Raw genomic sequence first — 18,707 nt, forward strand, 5'->3', positions numbered from 1 at the left:
AGTGACTTATGACCATTTTTCACACTTACGACCATTGCATCACACCCCATGGTCATATGATCAAAATTCGGATGCTTGGCAACTGATTCATATTTATGACGGTTGTAGTGGCCCGGGGTCACTTTTGCGACCTTCTGACAAGCAAAGGCAAGGGGGAAGCCAGATTCCCTTTAACAACCCAGTTACTAACTTAACAACTGCAATGATTCAGTTAACAACTGTGGCAAGAAAGGTCAGAAAATAGAGCAAAACTCACAATCACTTAACAAATGTTTCTCTTAGCAACCTGAATTGCCTACCTGCACAGGTAGTCCTCCACTTACATCCACAATTGAGCCCAAAATTTTCATTGCTAAGTAAGGCAGTTGTTAAGTAAATTATGCCCATTTTACAATTGTTCTTGCCACAGTTGTTAAGTGAGTCACTTCAGTCGTTAAGTTAGTAACGCAAGTGTTAAGTGAAACTTGACTTTTTTTTGTTGGAAACTGGCTGACAACCCTCATTAAATTGCCTCATGTCAATTGCCAGGCATCTGAATTTTGATCATGTGACCATGGCAAGGTGAAATGCTACCAGTTTGCTTCAATTCGGGCGAATCGTTAGTGGTAGTGGCACGAGGCTCCGCCCACCCACACTTCCTGGTTTTAACCAGGAAGTAACCTCTTTTTGACCCTCGACGCATGCGCAGAAGGCTTTGCACATGCACAGAGGGTCTAAAATTGGATGTGAAGATGGAGCATGCGCAAGCAAAGCAAGCACCTGCGTGCGGTGTGCGCACTTCTGAACCAGTAGGGAAGGTTAATAGCGCAGGCTGGTAAAAGCCTGTTATTAAGAACACAAAGCCTGCAATTACTGCAGGTTCAAGCCCGGCCCAAGGTTGACTCAGCCTTCCATCCTTTATAAGGTAGGTAAAATGAGGACCCAGATTGTTGGGGGGGCAATAAGTTGACTTTGTAAAAATATACAAATAGAATGAGACTATTGCCTTATACACTGTAAGCCGCCCTGAGTCTTCGGAGAAGGGCGGGGTATAAATGTAAAAAAAAAAAAAAAAGGTGAATAGATTTCACCCCTGGACCACAGGGATGCTGCAACGATCAGAAGTGTGAAAAAAGGTCACAAGTCACTTTTTTCAGCGCTGCTGTAACTTCAAATGGTCACTAAATGAATGATTGTAACTTGAGGACTTACATGTATTTGAAGAACATCAAGTCAGGGATGGATATCATAAAACATCACTCTATGTGTTTATACGCAGAAGCCATGTCACATAACCAGTATACTTTCTTGAGTTTGAAAATAAGCTTGATAAAACTTGTTTTAAAAGACAGCAAGAACATTCTCTCCAAAGAGTTAAATCAAAATGAAAACTGGCAAGTGTTTTTCTGAACCCACTCACTTTTCAAATGGCTGACGTGCTTTTAGTGTGATTGTCTGCCAAAAAGTTTTTGTCCACCCCTGCAGCCTTATTCTCAAATAAAGATATATTTGGGGGGGAAAAACATGCTATGGAAGTACCTTCAAAGCAGAAGTTCATTATTTTTGAAATATAGATATATAAATCTTTGGTTTTTCATATGTCAATTCAATTTATGTTTAAAGAGGGATGTGGCGTTTAGCTTTTTAACTTCATCAATGATGTTAGCCTCTCTCTAATTTATTGCTTGAATTTCTGTCTGCCCACATCTATCATTCCTAATTCTATAGTCTAAGAAAATCTTTTGAGCCATAGAAAATCCATCAAGGTGTTACATTAGCAAATATTTCTGCAACCTTTATATGTGTAGATTTACCCTATATTTGCATGTTCAAAGGAGAACTTTGAAAATGCTTCATTTTAAATGAATTAGATTTAGCCTTTTTTGAAATGTTTTCAAATGACATATATTCTGCCTGCAAAAAAAAATGTTATGCTTTTATACATTTTCTTTTCTGTTTCTCCTATTCTCAATGCATGCCTAACAAATTAAGGTAGTTTGGTTTCTTAAAGTGGACACTAGTTTCCTTCCTTCAGTGTTTCAGAAACAGTCAAAATTAAATCTTTGCCAATATAACATTGCAAAAATATATAGAATATATATTGCAAAATATATTACTGCAGAAATGAAGAACCAGATACATATTTGCCTTCAATAAAGTTAATAAAGCGGCTTTGGCTCCAAATGAATATGGTAATAAAATACATGACTCTAATGTCTAGTCTTGCACTACCCAGAGTTATTTTGAAACTATAACTACTATAATTGTGATTCCAGTAGTTTAAAAAAAAAATCTAAGAAGACCAGTGATGATAATAACTAAAATACTACCTAGCTTGGAAATCTAGTTTTATTCTTTAATCCTAAAATAATTTTGATCATCTCCCTTATTTTCTTGCCAAGACCCTGTAACCATAATTAGACATTCCAACTAATGAGATGAGATGAGGTTGATGGCCATTAAATGCATGGTTATTTTGGTACAAGGCCTTATTTATCAAACATTCTCTCTAGAGGGTCATTGGGGGTGTGTGTTGTGCTCTTTTAAAGATCTGGTTTTCCTTAACATTTTTACTAATGTTAAAATATGCACTACTCATTTTGTTATTGTTTTCCTTTCGTTTATGAACAGCTAGTCCTTGACTTATGACTGTAATTGAGCCCAGAATTATAGTCATAAGTCACTGCCGTCATTAAGAGGGGTCACCATGTAACTGGATCAGATTTTTCTGCATTTTTGTGGTAGTTTTTAAGCAAATTCTGTGGTCATGAACCAAATCCATTTTTCCCAATAGGCATGGCTTTTTTTTTTTTGCCAGAAACTGGAAACAAATGCCTGAAATGGCAAAAAAGATTGCAGTCATATGACCATGGGAGGCTGCAAACAGTTGTAAAGTTAAGTTAGTTATAAAGCTAAGTTAGTTGCCAAGCCCCCACCCCCCAAATGATGATGTGACTGTGGGGAAGAAAGTGGTGACATAAGTTTGAAATTGGATTGTAAGCAGCTTTTGGGGGAGAAGTCTGTCGTAACTTTGAATGTTTGCTAAGTAATCGGTCGTAACTGAAGGACGACTTGTATCAATTGTTTTATTACTACTATTGCTGCTGGTAGTTTTATCTTTGTTGCTTTCAAAATTGTTTTAGTCTGCCTTTTTCCAGGGTGGGTGTTTGCTGGGTGTATGGCTTCATAATTCCTACAAAATGTGAATATTCTTCCCCCACTTCCATGCCATCAAAAAATAACTGTTTCTTATACAGACACACCCAACCAAAGACCTTTGTGTGCAGCTGCTACAGATATATGTTTGTCTCACTCCCTTTGCCTCCACCCACATCTGAGCTTCACTGAACTGGCGGAATATTTCTTTGGATAAAGATCAAGGACAGGAAAACAATCATATATATGGAGCTCCCCAAACTCTTCTAAGTCTTGCCATATGATCATACTGCTGAAACTGTGTAGTAAACAGAACAAAATTAAAATGGTAGTGAGGAGAACACTAAAAATCCCACCTGTGCTCCTTCTCTTACGTCATTATGTCACCAATGGCCCTTCTGAAACTCTTGAAGGCCTACCAGCATTTTTTTTTTTAAAAAGGGCTTTTTCACTAGCTACAAAAGCGTTCCCCTTCCTGGAATATTCTAGGGACTCTCTTGTCCCAAGATTTCTTGAGGGCAGCCAATTGCTAAAGATGACTACAAACCAACATGCGATTCTTAGATTGCTTGTCCTTAATGCACAATGACTTGCGAAACAACTGAAGTTTGATTACAGCCAGAGAATCTAGCCTGAATTGTAAATGACTTGACTTTCAAAACAAGAAAAGGTGAACTTCCCAAACGTTATTTAAGCACTGATTGTCTTACCATCATCTTCACATTCTTCTAGAGGCTTTTGCTGTTTGTTCAGGCACCTTGGGTCTAGCCAAGACGTTGTTTTAGTATTATGACTAAAAATAAAAAATAAATAAATAGAAAAATGAGTTTTATAAAAATAACACATCAACGTAATTTTTATTTTCAGCATATGGAGGGAACCAACCTAGAACTAAGGAGAAATTTCTTGACAGTTAGAACAATTTATCAGTAGAATGGCTTGGCCCAAGAAGTCATGGGTGCTCATCCTTGGAAGTGTTTATGAAGAGATTGGACAAGCATTTGTCTGAAATGATATAGGGCTTCCTGCTTGAGCAGGGTGTTGGACTAGAAGAACTTTAAGGTCCCTTCTGATTTGTTATCCTGTTTTTTGGGGGGCTGCATGATTGGATTGTGAGCCGTATAAAATCCTGTTCTTTATTCCCCATTCCAATCACTGTTGTAGTTTCCTATGACTTTTAAAGAAGATGTCATTTTAATTCTTGGTGTGTCTACAACCCAGCTGAGCCCTATGGTTATTCACAATTCTTCATTCAAAGAGCCACAATGCATTTGCCTGTATCCACAAATAAATAGGAAAACACAGAAATTCTATATTGTTGAAACAGAATACCATGGTTCCTTCCACAAATCTCAAAAGAATGATCTAATCATCAAAGTGATCTAATCCTCCTGCGACGTTATGTGAAGGAGAATATACATGTTTCTTTGAAGACTTACTATTAAATAACAGTTCTGCTTTCAAAGGAGAGTATTCACATCCCGGCTATCCATTACTAGCGATGTGAAAGCTGGAGTGGAAGGTCACCATTTCACACACTACATTACCCACCCTTGCAACACAAGAAGAATCCATCCATTCAATTCTTTTGTGCATTTCTGGGCAATTAATCACCAGTTGGTAAACTAAGCCATAGAAGTCCAGCAAGCAAGGCAAATTAACAACAATGGAAAACACTTGGGTTTGCCAAGGTACAAAACAATTTATACTCAAAATCATAAAGGGATGTTGTAAAATATTTGAATACCCTTTTCCAAACTGAAGGGGAGGGATGTATTTATGGAGGCAGAACAACACAAATTCTGGGCTAAGTACTGCATAAATAAAAATGAGGGTGGGTTTTTTTTTTGTTTATCATCCTATAATTTGTTTATTATAGAAAATAAAGATGACTAATTATGAAGACTGTAAGACAGTTACTGCTGAATGTTTTAATAACTTACCATACAGCAAGAATTTAGCTTCTAATTTAGTCTATCAGCAGCCAAAGTGCAATGCAATGAAATGCTTCACATCCTCACTACATGAAGAAATTTCACTACATGAACAACTCTATGTGCATTTGATTGAAACAAACCCTGCTGGATTCAGTACAATGTATTTATGAATTGATACCCTATGATTAATTGCTGAATAAAAGATCCAGAGGCTTTTATGCCTACCTCCTGAAACTGCTAAACTGAGAAACACATAGTCTGGATCTTAGCCATGAGACCTAGGCTACTTGGAGGTTGCACTTCCAAATACCCAAACAGCATCATTATGATACAAGGAAGAATCAATCTTGCCTTAGTCATAATCACAAGCTTAGTTTATATTGCCTGTAACAGAAAGTACATTATTCCATCTGGGAGAGGCCTCCAAAGTTCAAAAGTAGCACACTATAGTACTTATTCAGGAGAGGAAGGGCTACTAGACTAATTACAGTGGATATATCAATAGGATATCTGTTAGCATGTAAGATCAGCCTAGCCCATCTAAATGCCTATGTAAACCACATCACTTCCTCCAGGACATTGTCAAATTATTCCTTTTTTATTCTCTTTTTTAATACAATTTTCTCTCAAAACACAAACATACCAGCAACTAAGACCATTAAAGGCCTGGAAACTAAAACATATGAGAAACAGTTACAGGAATTGGGTATGGCTAGTCTAAAGAAAAGAGGGAGTAGGGTTGACATGATAGCAGTGTTCCAGTATTTGAGGGGCTGCCACAAAGAAAAGTGGGGTCAACATATTTTCCAAAGCACCAAAAGGCAAGTCAAAAAACAATAGATGGAACCTAATCAAGGAGAGAAGCAACTGGAATTAAGGAGAAGCTTCCTAACAGGGAGGACAATTAAGTGGAACAGTGGAACAGCTTGCCTTCAGAAGTTGTGGGTCCTTCATCATTGGAGGTTTTTAAGAAACGTCTAGATGGCCACCTGCCTGAAATGGTACAGGGTCTCTTGATTGAGTAGGGGGTTGGACTAGAAGACCTCCAAAATCCCTTCAAGCTCTATTCTGATTATAACTTCAGAGCTTGAGATGGGGACCTCTTATAAGACTTAAGATTTTACAAAGTTAAACCAGATAAAAGTACATAGTTTATGTCTTCAGAAGTGAATGAACTTTCAACCCTTCTCCAGAATTCCTCTCCATGTTCAGAAAACCCAGAGAGCACCAAAGGTGCTTTTTCAAGAGGCAACTGGACTTTCTGGTTTTTCTCTGAAGGCATTTCGCTTCTCATCCAAGAAGTTTCTTCAGCTCTTCAGCAAGAAGCCAAAAAGTCCAGCTGTCTCTTGAAAAAGCACCTTTGGGACAACCACAACCTGAATGACTGATAATCTCCACAGACAAAACCCAAAGAGGTTTATGGAACCTAAAGGTTAAAAAAGAAATGAAAATACACTTTACTCTATAAAGTAGACTTCTCCATTCTCTGTATAAGCCATCTCCCAGTTTTCAGGCAGAGGACCCAAGTTTTCCTCTGCACAAGGAGGTAGGTATTGAGGGAGCTTCTCAGATGGTTCCGTGGTGGGAACAGTGGTGATGCTACTATTCAGAGATGGGAGAGCTGCATCTCTTATACTGTGTATATTGTGCTCGTCTTGTTCACCGGAGTCTGCTGTAGAAGAACATCACACAAAATTATTAAAAAAAAATAAAAGACATTATTACTTGGAATAGCAATAGCACTTAGACTTATTACTTCATAGTGCTTTTACAGCCCTCTCTAACTGGTTTACAGAGTCGGCATATGGCCCCCAACAATCTGGCTCCTCATTTTACCCACCTTGGAAGGGTAAGTAGAAGGCTGAGTCAACCTTGAGACTGGTGAGATTTGAATTTGCCAAATTGCAGGCAGCCAGCAGTCAATAGAAGTATCCTGCAGTACTGCACTCTAACCACTGTGCCACCGTGGCTCATTATTTGTAAAGCTACCACATTTTTCGGAGTATAAGACTCACTTTAGTTTTTGGGGAGGAAAATAAGAAAAAAACTGATTGGCAGGTGGATTGGCCTCCTGGAATACCCCCAATCAGCTGTTCCCAGAGGTGAATTTTAGCAACTTGATTGTGAGCTCTGTGCCTTGCTTTTTTTGGCCTTTTTTTCTGCCTCTGAAACTTTGTTTCAGAAAAAACTTTTTTCTGCCTCTGAAAGCCTCCGAAACAGAGCCTCAGAAAAAAAGCCTCTGAAGTTCTGTTTGGGGGCTTCTCTTCTGAAGCTCTGTTTGAGGGCTTCGTTTCTGAAGCTTTGTTTTTAATGCTTTTTTCAGTCTGTGAAACCTTGGTTTGAGAAGCTGGGCAGGGCTATATTCGGAGTATAAGACGCATCCAGATTTTCACCCTCTTTTTTGGGGGGGAAAAGGTGCGTCTTATACTCCGAAAAATACAGTACTTTTTTTGTTTCCCATCCCTACTTGGTTTAGATCAGGGCTCCCAGCCCACGAGCCAGATGTGTCTCGTGCTGGCCACACCCATGCCCGGTTTAGCGAAGGGGAAAAAAGTTCCGATATGTCACGGGATGCCACCATGACGACATGAGTTTGACACCTCTGGTTTAGACTCTCCACTCACTAATTCAGAGTATGTCTATATTGTCATGTAGTGATACAGAGTTTTAGACCCTTTCAGTGGGCTCAAGATCACACTGGACTGAATGAGAGACAGATCAGCTTTTCTTTCTTTTTTTTAGATAGAATCAAATTATCACCAATGATCTGGCATTAATAAGCAAATAGCTAAGAGGGATGTACATTATTTATGGAGAGTAACACACACACATACATTTTAAAAAGATCTTTAAAAATTGGAAAATGAGTCTTAAAATAACAAAGACAATTTCAATATAAAAATCCATACGGAGATAATAATAATAATAATAATAATAATAATAATAATAATAATAATAATAATAATAATAATAATAATAATAATAATAATAATAATAATAATAATAATAATAATATTTTAATTTGTATACCGCCCTTCTCCCGAAGGACTCAGGGCGGTGAACAGGCAGATAAAATATAAATACACACAATAATTAAAAACATCCCTTAAAAAACTAATTTAAATGCCCAAAATGTTAAAAAACGTATTCCCCCGTAAAATCACAAAATTTTAAAAACCCATCCAATAAAAATAAAAATCAGGCTAGTCCAGAAATACACCCCCCCCCCAATTCCTAAACTTTAAATACGTGTTCATGGACTCTGACTTAGTAGCGGATAAATAAGAAACTGGTGCATACTCTAAATGGCTGAAAAAAATAAATAAAAGAACAACTACTAGAAAGCAGAAAACATAACACTGTAGCCTGGAAAAGATACAGAAAATAGAATGGAACTAAAATGATCAGTAGTTGATCTAACTGTCCTAAGTATAATATTTCTGATTGGATTTCTGAAGCTTTAGAAAAAAATTCAGAGAAAGTAAAGTGTATAAAAGTAAGTACAGATAATCCGTGACTTAGGATCACAACAGAGCCCAAAATGTCCATTGCTAAGCAAGGCAATTGTTCGATGAATTTTGACCCATTTTACCACATTTTTTGCTACGGTTGTTAAATGATTCATTGCAGTTGTTAAGTGAATCATGCAGTGAATTTGGCTTCCCCCAATGACTTTGCTTGTCAAAGGCCAGCTGGGAAGGTTACAAATGGTGATCACATGACCATAGGACATGCCAGTTGCCAAATGCCCAAATTTTGACCATGGGGATGCTGCAGTGGCTGTAAGTTTGAAGACCGGTCATACGCCACTTGTTTTCAGTGTTGTTATAATTTCAAACTGTTGCTAAATGGTTATAAGTTGAGGACTACTTATATGACATGGAGAAGTCATAATACTAAAAATCAGGGTCATTCCCAAAATGCTGCAAAATGGGGATATTTAGGATGGATACAACTGAATAATTTATCACATCAGAATGTGGAATTCAATTCTGCAAAAAAAATATTAGTGGCCACACTGTGGGTAGTTACAATCATGTACCAAATGCTTAATGCCAAATCAATCGTTGAAAATATGTATATTTTCATTATCATCAGCACAATCTAGAGCAGGGGTGTCAAACTCCATTTCATTGAAGGCCACATCAGGGCTGTGTTTGACTTCGGAGGGCCGGGAGTGGGTGGTGGCCATGGTGGGCGTGGCCAGTGATGGGTATGACCATGGGACTTGTGTCGAGGACACCTGTGGCCAAGTGTTAAGACAGGACGTCCTACACTCTCCTTATAATCTCCTTCCTTTTCTTCTTTTTCCTTCCCTCTTCATTCTCCTTCTCCTCTTTCCTTATTTTTCCTTCCTTACTCTCTTCCCATCTTTCCTTCTTTTTCTTTCCTCTTTCCTTTCTCCTTTCCTGTCCTTTCTTGAACATTTTTCCTCTTGTTTTGTTTTTAGTTTGTTTTAATAGGTCTCTGCCAGCAAAAACGGAGCTGGGGGGGGTGTATGATGCCCCATGTCCCGTTTTCAGCCTGGATGGCCTCCTGCAGCCCTCTGCCAGTGAAAATGGAGGCCGGGGGCTCTGCCCCCCCAGCTCTTTTTTCGTTAGCAGAGGCACTGCGGACCGGTCCTTTGCTATTTCCACGCTGGCTTTGCAGGCCAGATATAAGCACCCCGCAAGCTGGATCCAGCCCACGGGCCTTGAGTTTGACACCCCTGATTGAAACTATCAGAAAAATCAGATTATCAGACTCTATTCTCTGATTTACTGGTTTTCACAAAGCAGCTGTTCCTTAAAAGCATGACTCATTTCACTTGTTATGGAAAAGTAGGGATATGTAGCAGTTTGGAATTCTGCTATCTCCACCTATTGCAATGTTCACTATCCAGATTTTTTTTTACTTGCTTATAAAGTAAAATTATCAACGATTGTTAAGTCTGAGGTATTATGTAGCAGATGTTTTTCTGATTGAATTCTAAAGTCCCAGAACACTTTAGTTTCTTCATTTTCTATTACAGGTAGTCCTTGACATATGACCGTAATGGAGCCTGCCAATCATAAGGTCTTAGGTCTTGATGGTTATAAAATCAGTTACCCAACCAAACATATGACCTCTTTTGTGGCAGTGAATGGCACGGTCTTTAAGTGAAACAAAGGTCTGACATGGGTCGTGTTGAAATAAATGCCAATTTTCAGCAACATTCTTGTGAAAATGTAGTCATGTGATCATGGGTTACCAAAAATGGCAGTACATGCAGGCTGGCTGCTGAGCTCCTGACATGTGAAGGGAAGAGAGCTAGCTGTGGGAACTTTGGAACCAAGTTGTAAGTACTTCGAAGAGGTCTGCAGTAACTTCAAATGGTTGCTAAGTGACCAGTCGCAAGCCAAGGACTTTGTGTATTCTGTCTAATTTGTGGTCCCAACAGTTCTTGCTTACAAGCAAATGGCATCTCCTGCAGATATTCCAATGCACCATTGTCGCTACTATGACATTCTGTTGTTTATAGTCCATCTGTGTGATCTTGCAGCAAGTAGCCAGGTGGTCCGTAGCTTCTTCAGCTTCGTTGAAGAGCCAGCATTTGCTGTCTGTTGCTGTCTTCTCAATTCTGGCTTTGTGGCTGATTCTTGTGAAGCCAAAATCAGCCCATTCTCTTTCTTCAATTTTCCTACTTTTAGCCATTGTCAGATTTTGTTTTAATCTGCTTTGCCTGTTAGTTGTTCTATATACTGGCCATTTAACACTTTGCCTGACCAAGTCTCTTTTCTATTCTTCGTTTGGTCTCTTATTATTATTTGGCCAGTTTACTCTTATTGTTATTGTGATGATGATGGTGGTGGTGGTGGTAATTGGTTGTACAGTCAGCCAGATGTTTAGTCTGGATTTGGCATTTTTACCCATCTATTTTTCCAAGAAGCTGTCCTCTTTGAAATAGGATGCAGACGTTCCAAAAGGTGATTTTTTTTAAAAAAAGGATTGTTGTTAGTGGCAACTATCTTTTTCAATCTGTCAATGTTATTGTCTTATATGTCTTACCACACATTACAGTTAATACATTACTCTGATGCTTGTCTAATTGCAGTAATGCAATTACTCTGATTCCCCAGCAAGGCTGGCTGGGGAATTCTGAGTTGAAATGTACATGTCTTAAAGCCACCAAGGACGACAAACACTAACCTGATGTATTAAATAACAAACTATGTTAAGGAAGAAATACACAGGGTTATTGCTTAGGAGCCAAGTTCCAACCAACGTAAATAGGCTTTGATGACCCCATCTGATAGCTTAAATTCAAAAATTAATAGATTTGTTTCCTCAGGATTGTTTCTGATTACTCTCTTAAAAGCTGCAATGCACACCTTAAATTTGAAATTAGAAAAAAATCTTACTGTTAACAGAACGCCATCAATCCCAAGAATTATGAAAAAAATGCTGATTTACATGGATCATGATTTTCCTGATCTTCCAATTAATAAGGGGAGAGAGAGAGAGAAACGGGGGGGGGGGGGAGAGAGGGGGGAGAGAGAGAGAGAGCATTGATTTACCTGTAAAGCTACTGTTCATTTCAGGAGTGTCATCCTCTTCATTCTCTGCATGTACTAAACCAGCATTTTGCATATCATTGTAGGACTTGGTTCGTTTGGGAGTCGTCTGCTTGGAACTTGAGGGAAGATTTTGCAAAGCATCAGCATTATTCACTTTCCCACTGAGGGATTGGCTGGGAGGTTTGGGTGTTCCATAATAGTTACCTAGGAAATAGAAACACTTATTTATTTATTTATTTATTTACTCATTTGATTCAGTTTAGGCACCACCCAGCTCCAGCTGGTGGATGAGGCTCACAATATAAGTTTAAAAAGAAAAGAAAAGAATCCTACCACTCTACGTAGCATAATAATAATAATAAAAAATAAAAAAAGCACAACTACCAAGGGCCCCCAATCCATGTCAAACCAAAGCCTTGAAGAACAACCAGGTTATTAGGGAAATCCAGTATGAAACTCAGAAGGGATCTCATTTTAAATTTGCAAGTTTTTTTAAAAAAAATATGTTATCCCATTCAAAGTTTTCCTTTTCTCCCCTTCACTAGCTGCAACAATAGGCATTTCCCCATTATTATTTAGTTAGTGTATGACATACCATGTCAGTGAAATCTACAAAATGCTAGACACAATGCAGTCCCGGCAGCCCAAATTCTTTTATACAGGTATGAATAAGTTGCGTTCCCTGACTTCCCATCAACTGGAAAACGCCAGCTGTTTTATTTTGCAACAACTTAACCATTTTTATTTTAAAAGAAGAAGCAAACTCTGCGTTTTTAGAGGCACCAACTGTACAAAGTCTAAAAAAAATAAAAGGCAACTGCGACTAACGGAAGAAAAAAGGGAAGAAAAAAATTATTACGCCTGAATTTCAATTTAGATACCTGCAGAGAAATGCACACTAAATTAATGCTGAAACAGATCGACAGTGAACTTATCACAAAAGTCTATCATCACCTGGAAAAATAAGGGAAGGCTGATATTATGTTCTATAATACATATCCTCAGCAGATGGCAGCTTCATTTTTTAAAAGCAACATTTTAAAAAATGGCAAAGTACAGCCAAGAACTGGAGTATCAAACTCGATTTCATTGAAGGCTGCATCAGGGCTGTGTTTGACCTGGGAGGGGGGCGTGGCCAGGGGAGCATGTCCAGCTTGATGTCACTCGTGTCACGGACACTTATGGTGGCCTGAGCGCTCTGCCACCAAAAACAGGCTCTGTTGTGTCTTGTCCGCTCTCACCGCAGCCGGGGTCTGCTTATCTGCTCCCGAACACGGAGGAATGTATGCCTCCCGGCCCCAGTCCTGGCTCCATGCCCAAGCAGGCTGCAGAGGAGGGAGCATCCACCAGCCCCAGCCCTGGCTCCATGCCCAGGCAAACGGAGCAGCTAGACCCCTCCCCCTCCTCCACAGCATGTGAGCCTGAGGAAAGTTTACTACCAACAGCTGATTGGAGTGACCCTCGCATCCGAAGATTGGATAGGCGGAGGCAACAGAAGGAAGGGAGGAGCAGGCCTTAATGAGTGCTGAGTCATGGAGCCACACCCCATGGCCTATATAAAGGATCTGCTTTCTGGCAGTCTCTGAGTCAGGCAAAGTCGAACTTATCTTGCTGAAGTCACTTACTGGTCTCCTGCCTGCTCTGAGGACTTTGCTAGGACTTTGGGCAGAGCTGCAGAGGCAAGCCTGATTCGGATTTCCCTGACCCGGCCGTCAGCGAAGGAGTGGGACACGACAGGCTCCCAAGCTCCGTTTTCGACCGTGATAGTCTCCTGCAACTCTCTGCCAGCAAAAATGGAGCTCCGTTTTCGCTGGCAGAGGGGGCCAGTCCTTCACTGTTTCCAGGGAGGGCCAGATCTAAGCACCTTGCAGGCCAGATCCGACCCCCAGGCCTTGAGTTTGACACCCCTGGCCTAGAATATAAAACCATGCCACCTGCTTTAGAAGGATAAGCTTTTAACTGTTGGAAGTCAAAAAAGAGAATCAAAAGACAGATCAGAGATCAATGTCAACAAAAACAGAGAATTACTCCTAAACAACTGCATGTCAAATGTGGAAGCTGTTCTTCTCAAAACGGATGTCCAGGAAAAGCTCTTCCAACTATGTTAGAATCATTTTATCTCCTGTCTCGGTAGCATATGCTTGGAGATTTTCAGGATGGCACCAGGAAAATGTTACACATTTATCCCACTGCAATTGTCGAGCTTTGTGCCTGCCAGGAACTGTTAAAATCCATGGGCTTGGCATAGCTCAGATTCCGGGGGAGAGCCCTCAGGGTGTAGATTTAAAAAAAAAAAATACTTTTTTAGATGTGTTAAATCTATCTGACAGTTTTGTTTCCTGCTCAAAATATTCAGAAAATGACTGCCAAACAAAAACCATGTAGGGAGTAGCATCTGAAATCTCATGAAGCTCATGGGCTGCCCACTCTTATTCAAAGTAACTGCAGACCCTCAATTAAATGCTTCTCTGGATTCAGTAAACTCAGTCATGTAAGTTGATTAATTTTTCCTAAACAGGAAAATTGAATTTCCTAGGCATTGTTAACAAAGGAATAACAAATGCCATATCTGCAAACACCATGGTATCAGTCACTCGGCAAATGTCATTTATGACACACACACCCCCACTTAAATTAAACCTTTTTTAATGGGCAGGTTTTTTTTCTTGCAGTTCCAAATCTGGAGAGATTTTGGGTATCACTGTGTGAGGGTTTTATGGATGTTGCAGTGAGAATACTGAAATCTTGGGAAATGGAGATTGATGATGGCGGTTGAGAAATACCAAGCCATCCGTCCAGTTTATGTAATGATGTTCAGTGCACAGCAAATATGCAAGGTTTATTTTATAGAATAAAATATATCCAGGAATGATCTCGTTTTAGCTAAGAGCCAAGCCTTAACTCTGCAATCTAGCCCAACATCAATTTATTAGGTTAAAAAAAATGTCATACATCAGATGACATTTTAAGATGAACCATAGTAGAATTATATGTCTAGTTTATGGAAAAGAAGGAGTAGGACTGACATGATAGCAGTCTTCAAATATCTCAGGGGTTGTCACAAAGAAGAGGGAGTCAAGCTCTTCTCAAAAGCACCTGATGGTAGAACAAGAAGCAATGGGTGGAAACTAATCAAGGAGAGAAGCAACCTAGAACTAAGGAAAATTTCCTGACAGAACAATTAATTAGTAGAGTGACTTGCCTCCAGAAGTTGTGGGTATTCTAACACTGGAGGTTTTTAACACTGAACAACCATTTGTCTGAAATTGTATAGGGTTTCCTGCCTGAGCAGGGGGTTGGACTAGAAGACCTCCAAGGTCCCTTCCAACTTTTATTCTGTTATAGAAATATTTCTAGAAAGTAGACTAGATCATTAACAGGATGATACTTCCTAAACCTCTCTGAACCAGAGAGAAGGGAAAACCCATTTAAGTGGACTGAACTTTCTCTCACTCACGCCCTGATTTACACCCAATATAATCCGTTTCTGGAGGAGACTGAAGCTGAGGAAAATTGCTCAATAGAGTGATTCCTTTTCAAAGGCCTTGCATAAATCAGTTCTAATGAACATAAAGGCTTTAGCTTCAGTGCAGATGCAGCACCTTTAAACCCCTTCTTCGTTTTGGATTTGAAATGCACATGTATACATTATTGATACAGAGGAAATAGCTTCTTCTAGTAAAAGCATTAATGGGAATAATGAGTGCTCTTACAGCACATCCTGTCTCTCTTATTTGTATGCTCTATATAATGCCAGGGTAGTTAAGAGACATCAGGATGATGAATGGGGAAGAAGATTGAAAAAGATGGGGGGAGGGGAGAGGAAAAAATAGGGGAAAAAAGCACTTTAGACCATCTTCCTGTAGCAGTTGTGTTGAAATAGTCAACAAAGGGTCCATAAGCAACACTGTTTCTTCTGATAATTTCCATGATGATATAATACCCTCAAATATTTTTTAAAAAATTACTTTAATTGCAAAAAAGAAATAAAAGAAAAAGAAACTGGGTATTTGTTTGTTTGTTTGCTAAATTTATTGGCTGCACACTTTTCTGGAAGAATAACCCACTGTTCCACAAAAAGTCTCATGTTAACTGAGGTGGACAGAATGAGGTAGAAGGTACAGAGAGATTGGGGAAGTTTTCTCTTCCTTCCTGAAAAAAAAAATCATATTTCTCTGATTACCTATGTGCAGATGGAAACCATTTGGTACATAGGCTCATGAGTTCATCCCTGATGGACAGCTTTAAGGCTTCAGGTTTTCTTTTTTTGCCTTGGACTCGAGACAACTAGGTCATAAACCCACCCCAAGCACAATTATTTTTCATGGTGCAGATGGTGTTTGGGCTGTCACTTATAATCCATAATCCCCAATCTAGGACCACCTTTTTTACCATGACATTTATATCCTGCTTGTTTTAGGGGAATGCAAGGCAGTATAACTGAGTTCTGTACGATAAGTTAACCTGAGAAGTTGTAAATGGCTTAAAATCACATTGTGAATCGGAATTCGAACCTTGGTCTTCCTAATCTCAGTCCAACAATTTAGTTACTATCTTAAGCTACCTCAACATACACACTACATTTTTCTATTCATTCAATAGAGCAGAAAATTTAAAAGGATATTAGGCCAGATATTAAGATACCCTGTTTCCTTGAAAATAAGATCTCCTCTGATAATAATCCCAATTGGGCTTTTGAGCACACATGCACTAACATAAGCCTCCCCCCCAAAATAGGCCCTCCCTGAAAATATTTAAACGCAGAGCTGGAAATCAGGTAGGACGGCAAGAGGAGCCCCATCTTGCTCCATGTGCCCCAAAATAATAAGACCTCCCTGAAAATAAGACCAAGCGTTTATTTCGAGGTTCAAAAAAATATAAGACAGGGTCTTATTTTTGGGAAAACACGGTACTATGAACAGCATCTCAAACTTTTAAGTTTACAGATAATTTCCCAAGAATTACTTTTTGCCGTACAGAAAGCTAAAAAAATATTCTACTTTCTATCTGTGTAGGAATTCCTGTCTAGGAATTACAGTAAAATCACACTGTCCTTTTGAAAATGTCACTTACACCTGCTTTTAGTCGCTGATTGTAATTAAAGGTTACATTTGGTTTTCCCACAATGTGGAGCAACAAATGCCAAGACAAGTTGTGAGACATTTCACAGGGGTACATATGTTTTAGACCACAAGTAGAAACAAATAATTCACTGATAACCTTTACAAAGGCTTCCTGTTAATTCAGTCTCCCCCTGAATATTAACTAATAGAATAAAAGTATCCTTGTTTCTTTCTAGAAAGCTAAAACCTGAAACCTTCCATCTGCATATCCGTAAGAGAAGTTATAAAACCGGGTACGTAATGTTTAAAATCAACTATGAAATATTGCCTGTCATTATTGAAACGTGGGCATTCTCTTAACTGCAATAGCGTGCTACTGTTAATATTTGGAAATGTTTATGCCGATCGGACCCAGTGGTCCTGGGTATATGTTGATTTTTAATTAAAAAACAAAAGAAAAGAAAAATTGTCCTGATTTCCAGAGCTCTTCAATTGCATCCCATTTGTTCTTTTTACCTCCTAATGATGTAAATTACTTCAGTCATCGACTCAAGAAACGCAAGCCCTACCCTATGATTTAGCACAACACACCCACTGCAAGTAATGAGAGCAGTCAAAGCAAAGCTTATGTAGAACAAATCAACCTCTAGTCTGCAGGCTATTCATTGAAAGCGAAGGGAAGGAATGAGGGGGTGGGTGGGAAGAAGGAACTCTGAAGGAAATGCATCACAATTTTCACAAACTATTTGGGGAGCCACAAGAAAGGTGGGGGGGTGGGGGGGAGGTCTATATGTAATGCCAACCAATGGTTGTCTAATCATAATAATCTTCACCTAAACCAGGACCGTAATTGCATAACCTTTTACATATTGCAGTGAATCTATGCAGCCACTGTAATTTAGTGATTAGGAAAAAAAATGCAACATTCAAAACACATTTAATTAATAATGTGGCGGTTTCCACAATGTGCGAAGAGGAAAACTTCCTTCCATCAATAGTAACAAATGAATGAAACAAACAAAGAATTAGGCAAGTTTGTACTGTGGTTACTATTTCTACGAGTAGCAAAGAGTGGTTAGAGGTTTTTTTTTTAAAAAAACAAAAGATGAGAAGCAGAAGATAACCAAGGAAATAACAGAATTTTTAATAGGATGACTTCCTATTGAAAGGTCCCTGTAAAAGTCCATGAAACAAAAGCTCATAAAACAAAGCTTAAGGATAACTCAATACTATAAAATAAATAATTTATATTTTTAAATTATTGTTCTAGACCTCAAAGTAATGTTTGCTTCCGGGTCCAAATCAAGTTGTTGGTTATTACCAGTAGTGGGTTTCAATTTCGTTTGCTATCAGTTTGCTCATGGGTGTGCGTGCGTGCTGCTTTCTGTGCACGCACAGAAGCTTCTGTGCATGCGCAGAGACGTCCAGGTGGGTGGGTGGAGCCTCCTGCCGCTGCTGCTACCAGTTCGCCTGATCCGGGGCGAACTGGTAGCAATCCACCACTGGTTGTTAGCTTTTAAAGCTGTTTATGGCATGGATATCAGAGGAGCTATGTCACTTCAATGGGATTAGCCCATCCCATTTGGTCCATAAAAAGGTAAAAGTTCCCCTCGGACATATGTGCTATATGCTCATCTCTGTTTCAAAGCCGAAGAGCCAGCGCTGTCCTAAGACGTCTCCATGGTCATGTGGCCGGCATGACTAAACACCAAAGGCGCATGGAACGCTGTTACCTTCCCACCAAAGGTGGTCCCTGTTTTTCTACTTGCATTTTTATGTGCTTCATGGAAGAGGCCTATTTGGATCCCATCTGCCAAAGAATTTTAGCTGGTAGGGTCCAGGAAAAGTGCCTTTTCTGCTGTGGCTCCTGCCCTCTGCAATATGGTAACGTCTTGGTTTCAGAATAAGCGAGTTGGAAGGGACCTTGGAGGTCTTCTGGTCCAACCCACTGCTCAGGCAGGAAACTTCCAAAAGAGCTCTGATGGCTGGCCTTGATAGAGGCGTATTATGATAGGGCAGGCTGGCAGGGTTTCTTA

At 39.4% G+C, this 18,707-nt stretch overlaps 1 protein-coding gene across 31 annotated transcripts in view; it reads right to left on the reverse strand.

The window, feature by feature from the left end:
• The window catches only part of MAGI1 (membrane associated guanylate kinase, WW and PDZ domain containing 1), a 534,475-nt gene that overhangs the window by 109,903 nt on the left and 405,865 nt on the right, over positions 1-18,707 (reverse strand). For 28 of the 31 annotated variants that reach the window (XR_009153941.1, XR_009153943.1, XR_009153946.1 and 25 more), the window contains exons 4-6: positions 11,609-11,812; positions 6,534-6,744; positions 3,846-3,928 (exon numbers count right to left, since the gene is read on the reverse strand). Coding sequence is in view for 24 of the 31 variants with exons in the window: in XM_058173851.1 (XP_058029834.1) it covers positions 3,846-3,928; positions 6,534-6,744; positions 11,609-11,812 (498 nt within the window). In the remaining 7 variants the exon portion in view is untranslated. The remainder of the gene's footprint in view (positions 1-3,845; positions 3,929-6,533; positions 6,745-11,608; positions 11,813-18,707) is intronic. The other 3 variants (XM_058173838.1, XM_058173841.1, XM_058173854.1) reach the window with 1 other exon arrangement.

Source organism: Ahaetulla prasina, chromosome 2 (genome assembly GCF_028640845.1).
Source record: "Ahaetulla prasina isolate Xishuangbanna chromosome 2, ASM2864084v1, whole genome shotgun sequence".
Taxonomy (NCBI): Eukaryota; Metazoa; Chordata; class Lepidosauria; order Squamata; family Colubridae; genus Ahaetulla; species Ahaetulla prasina.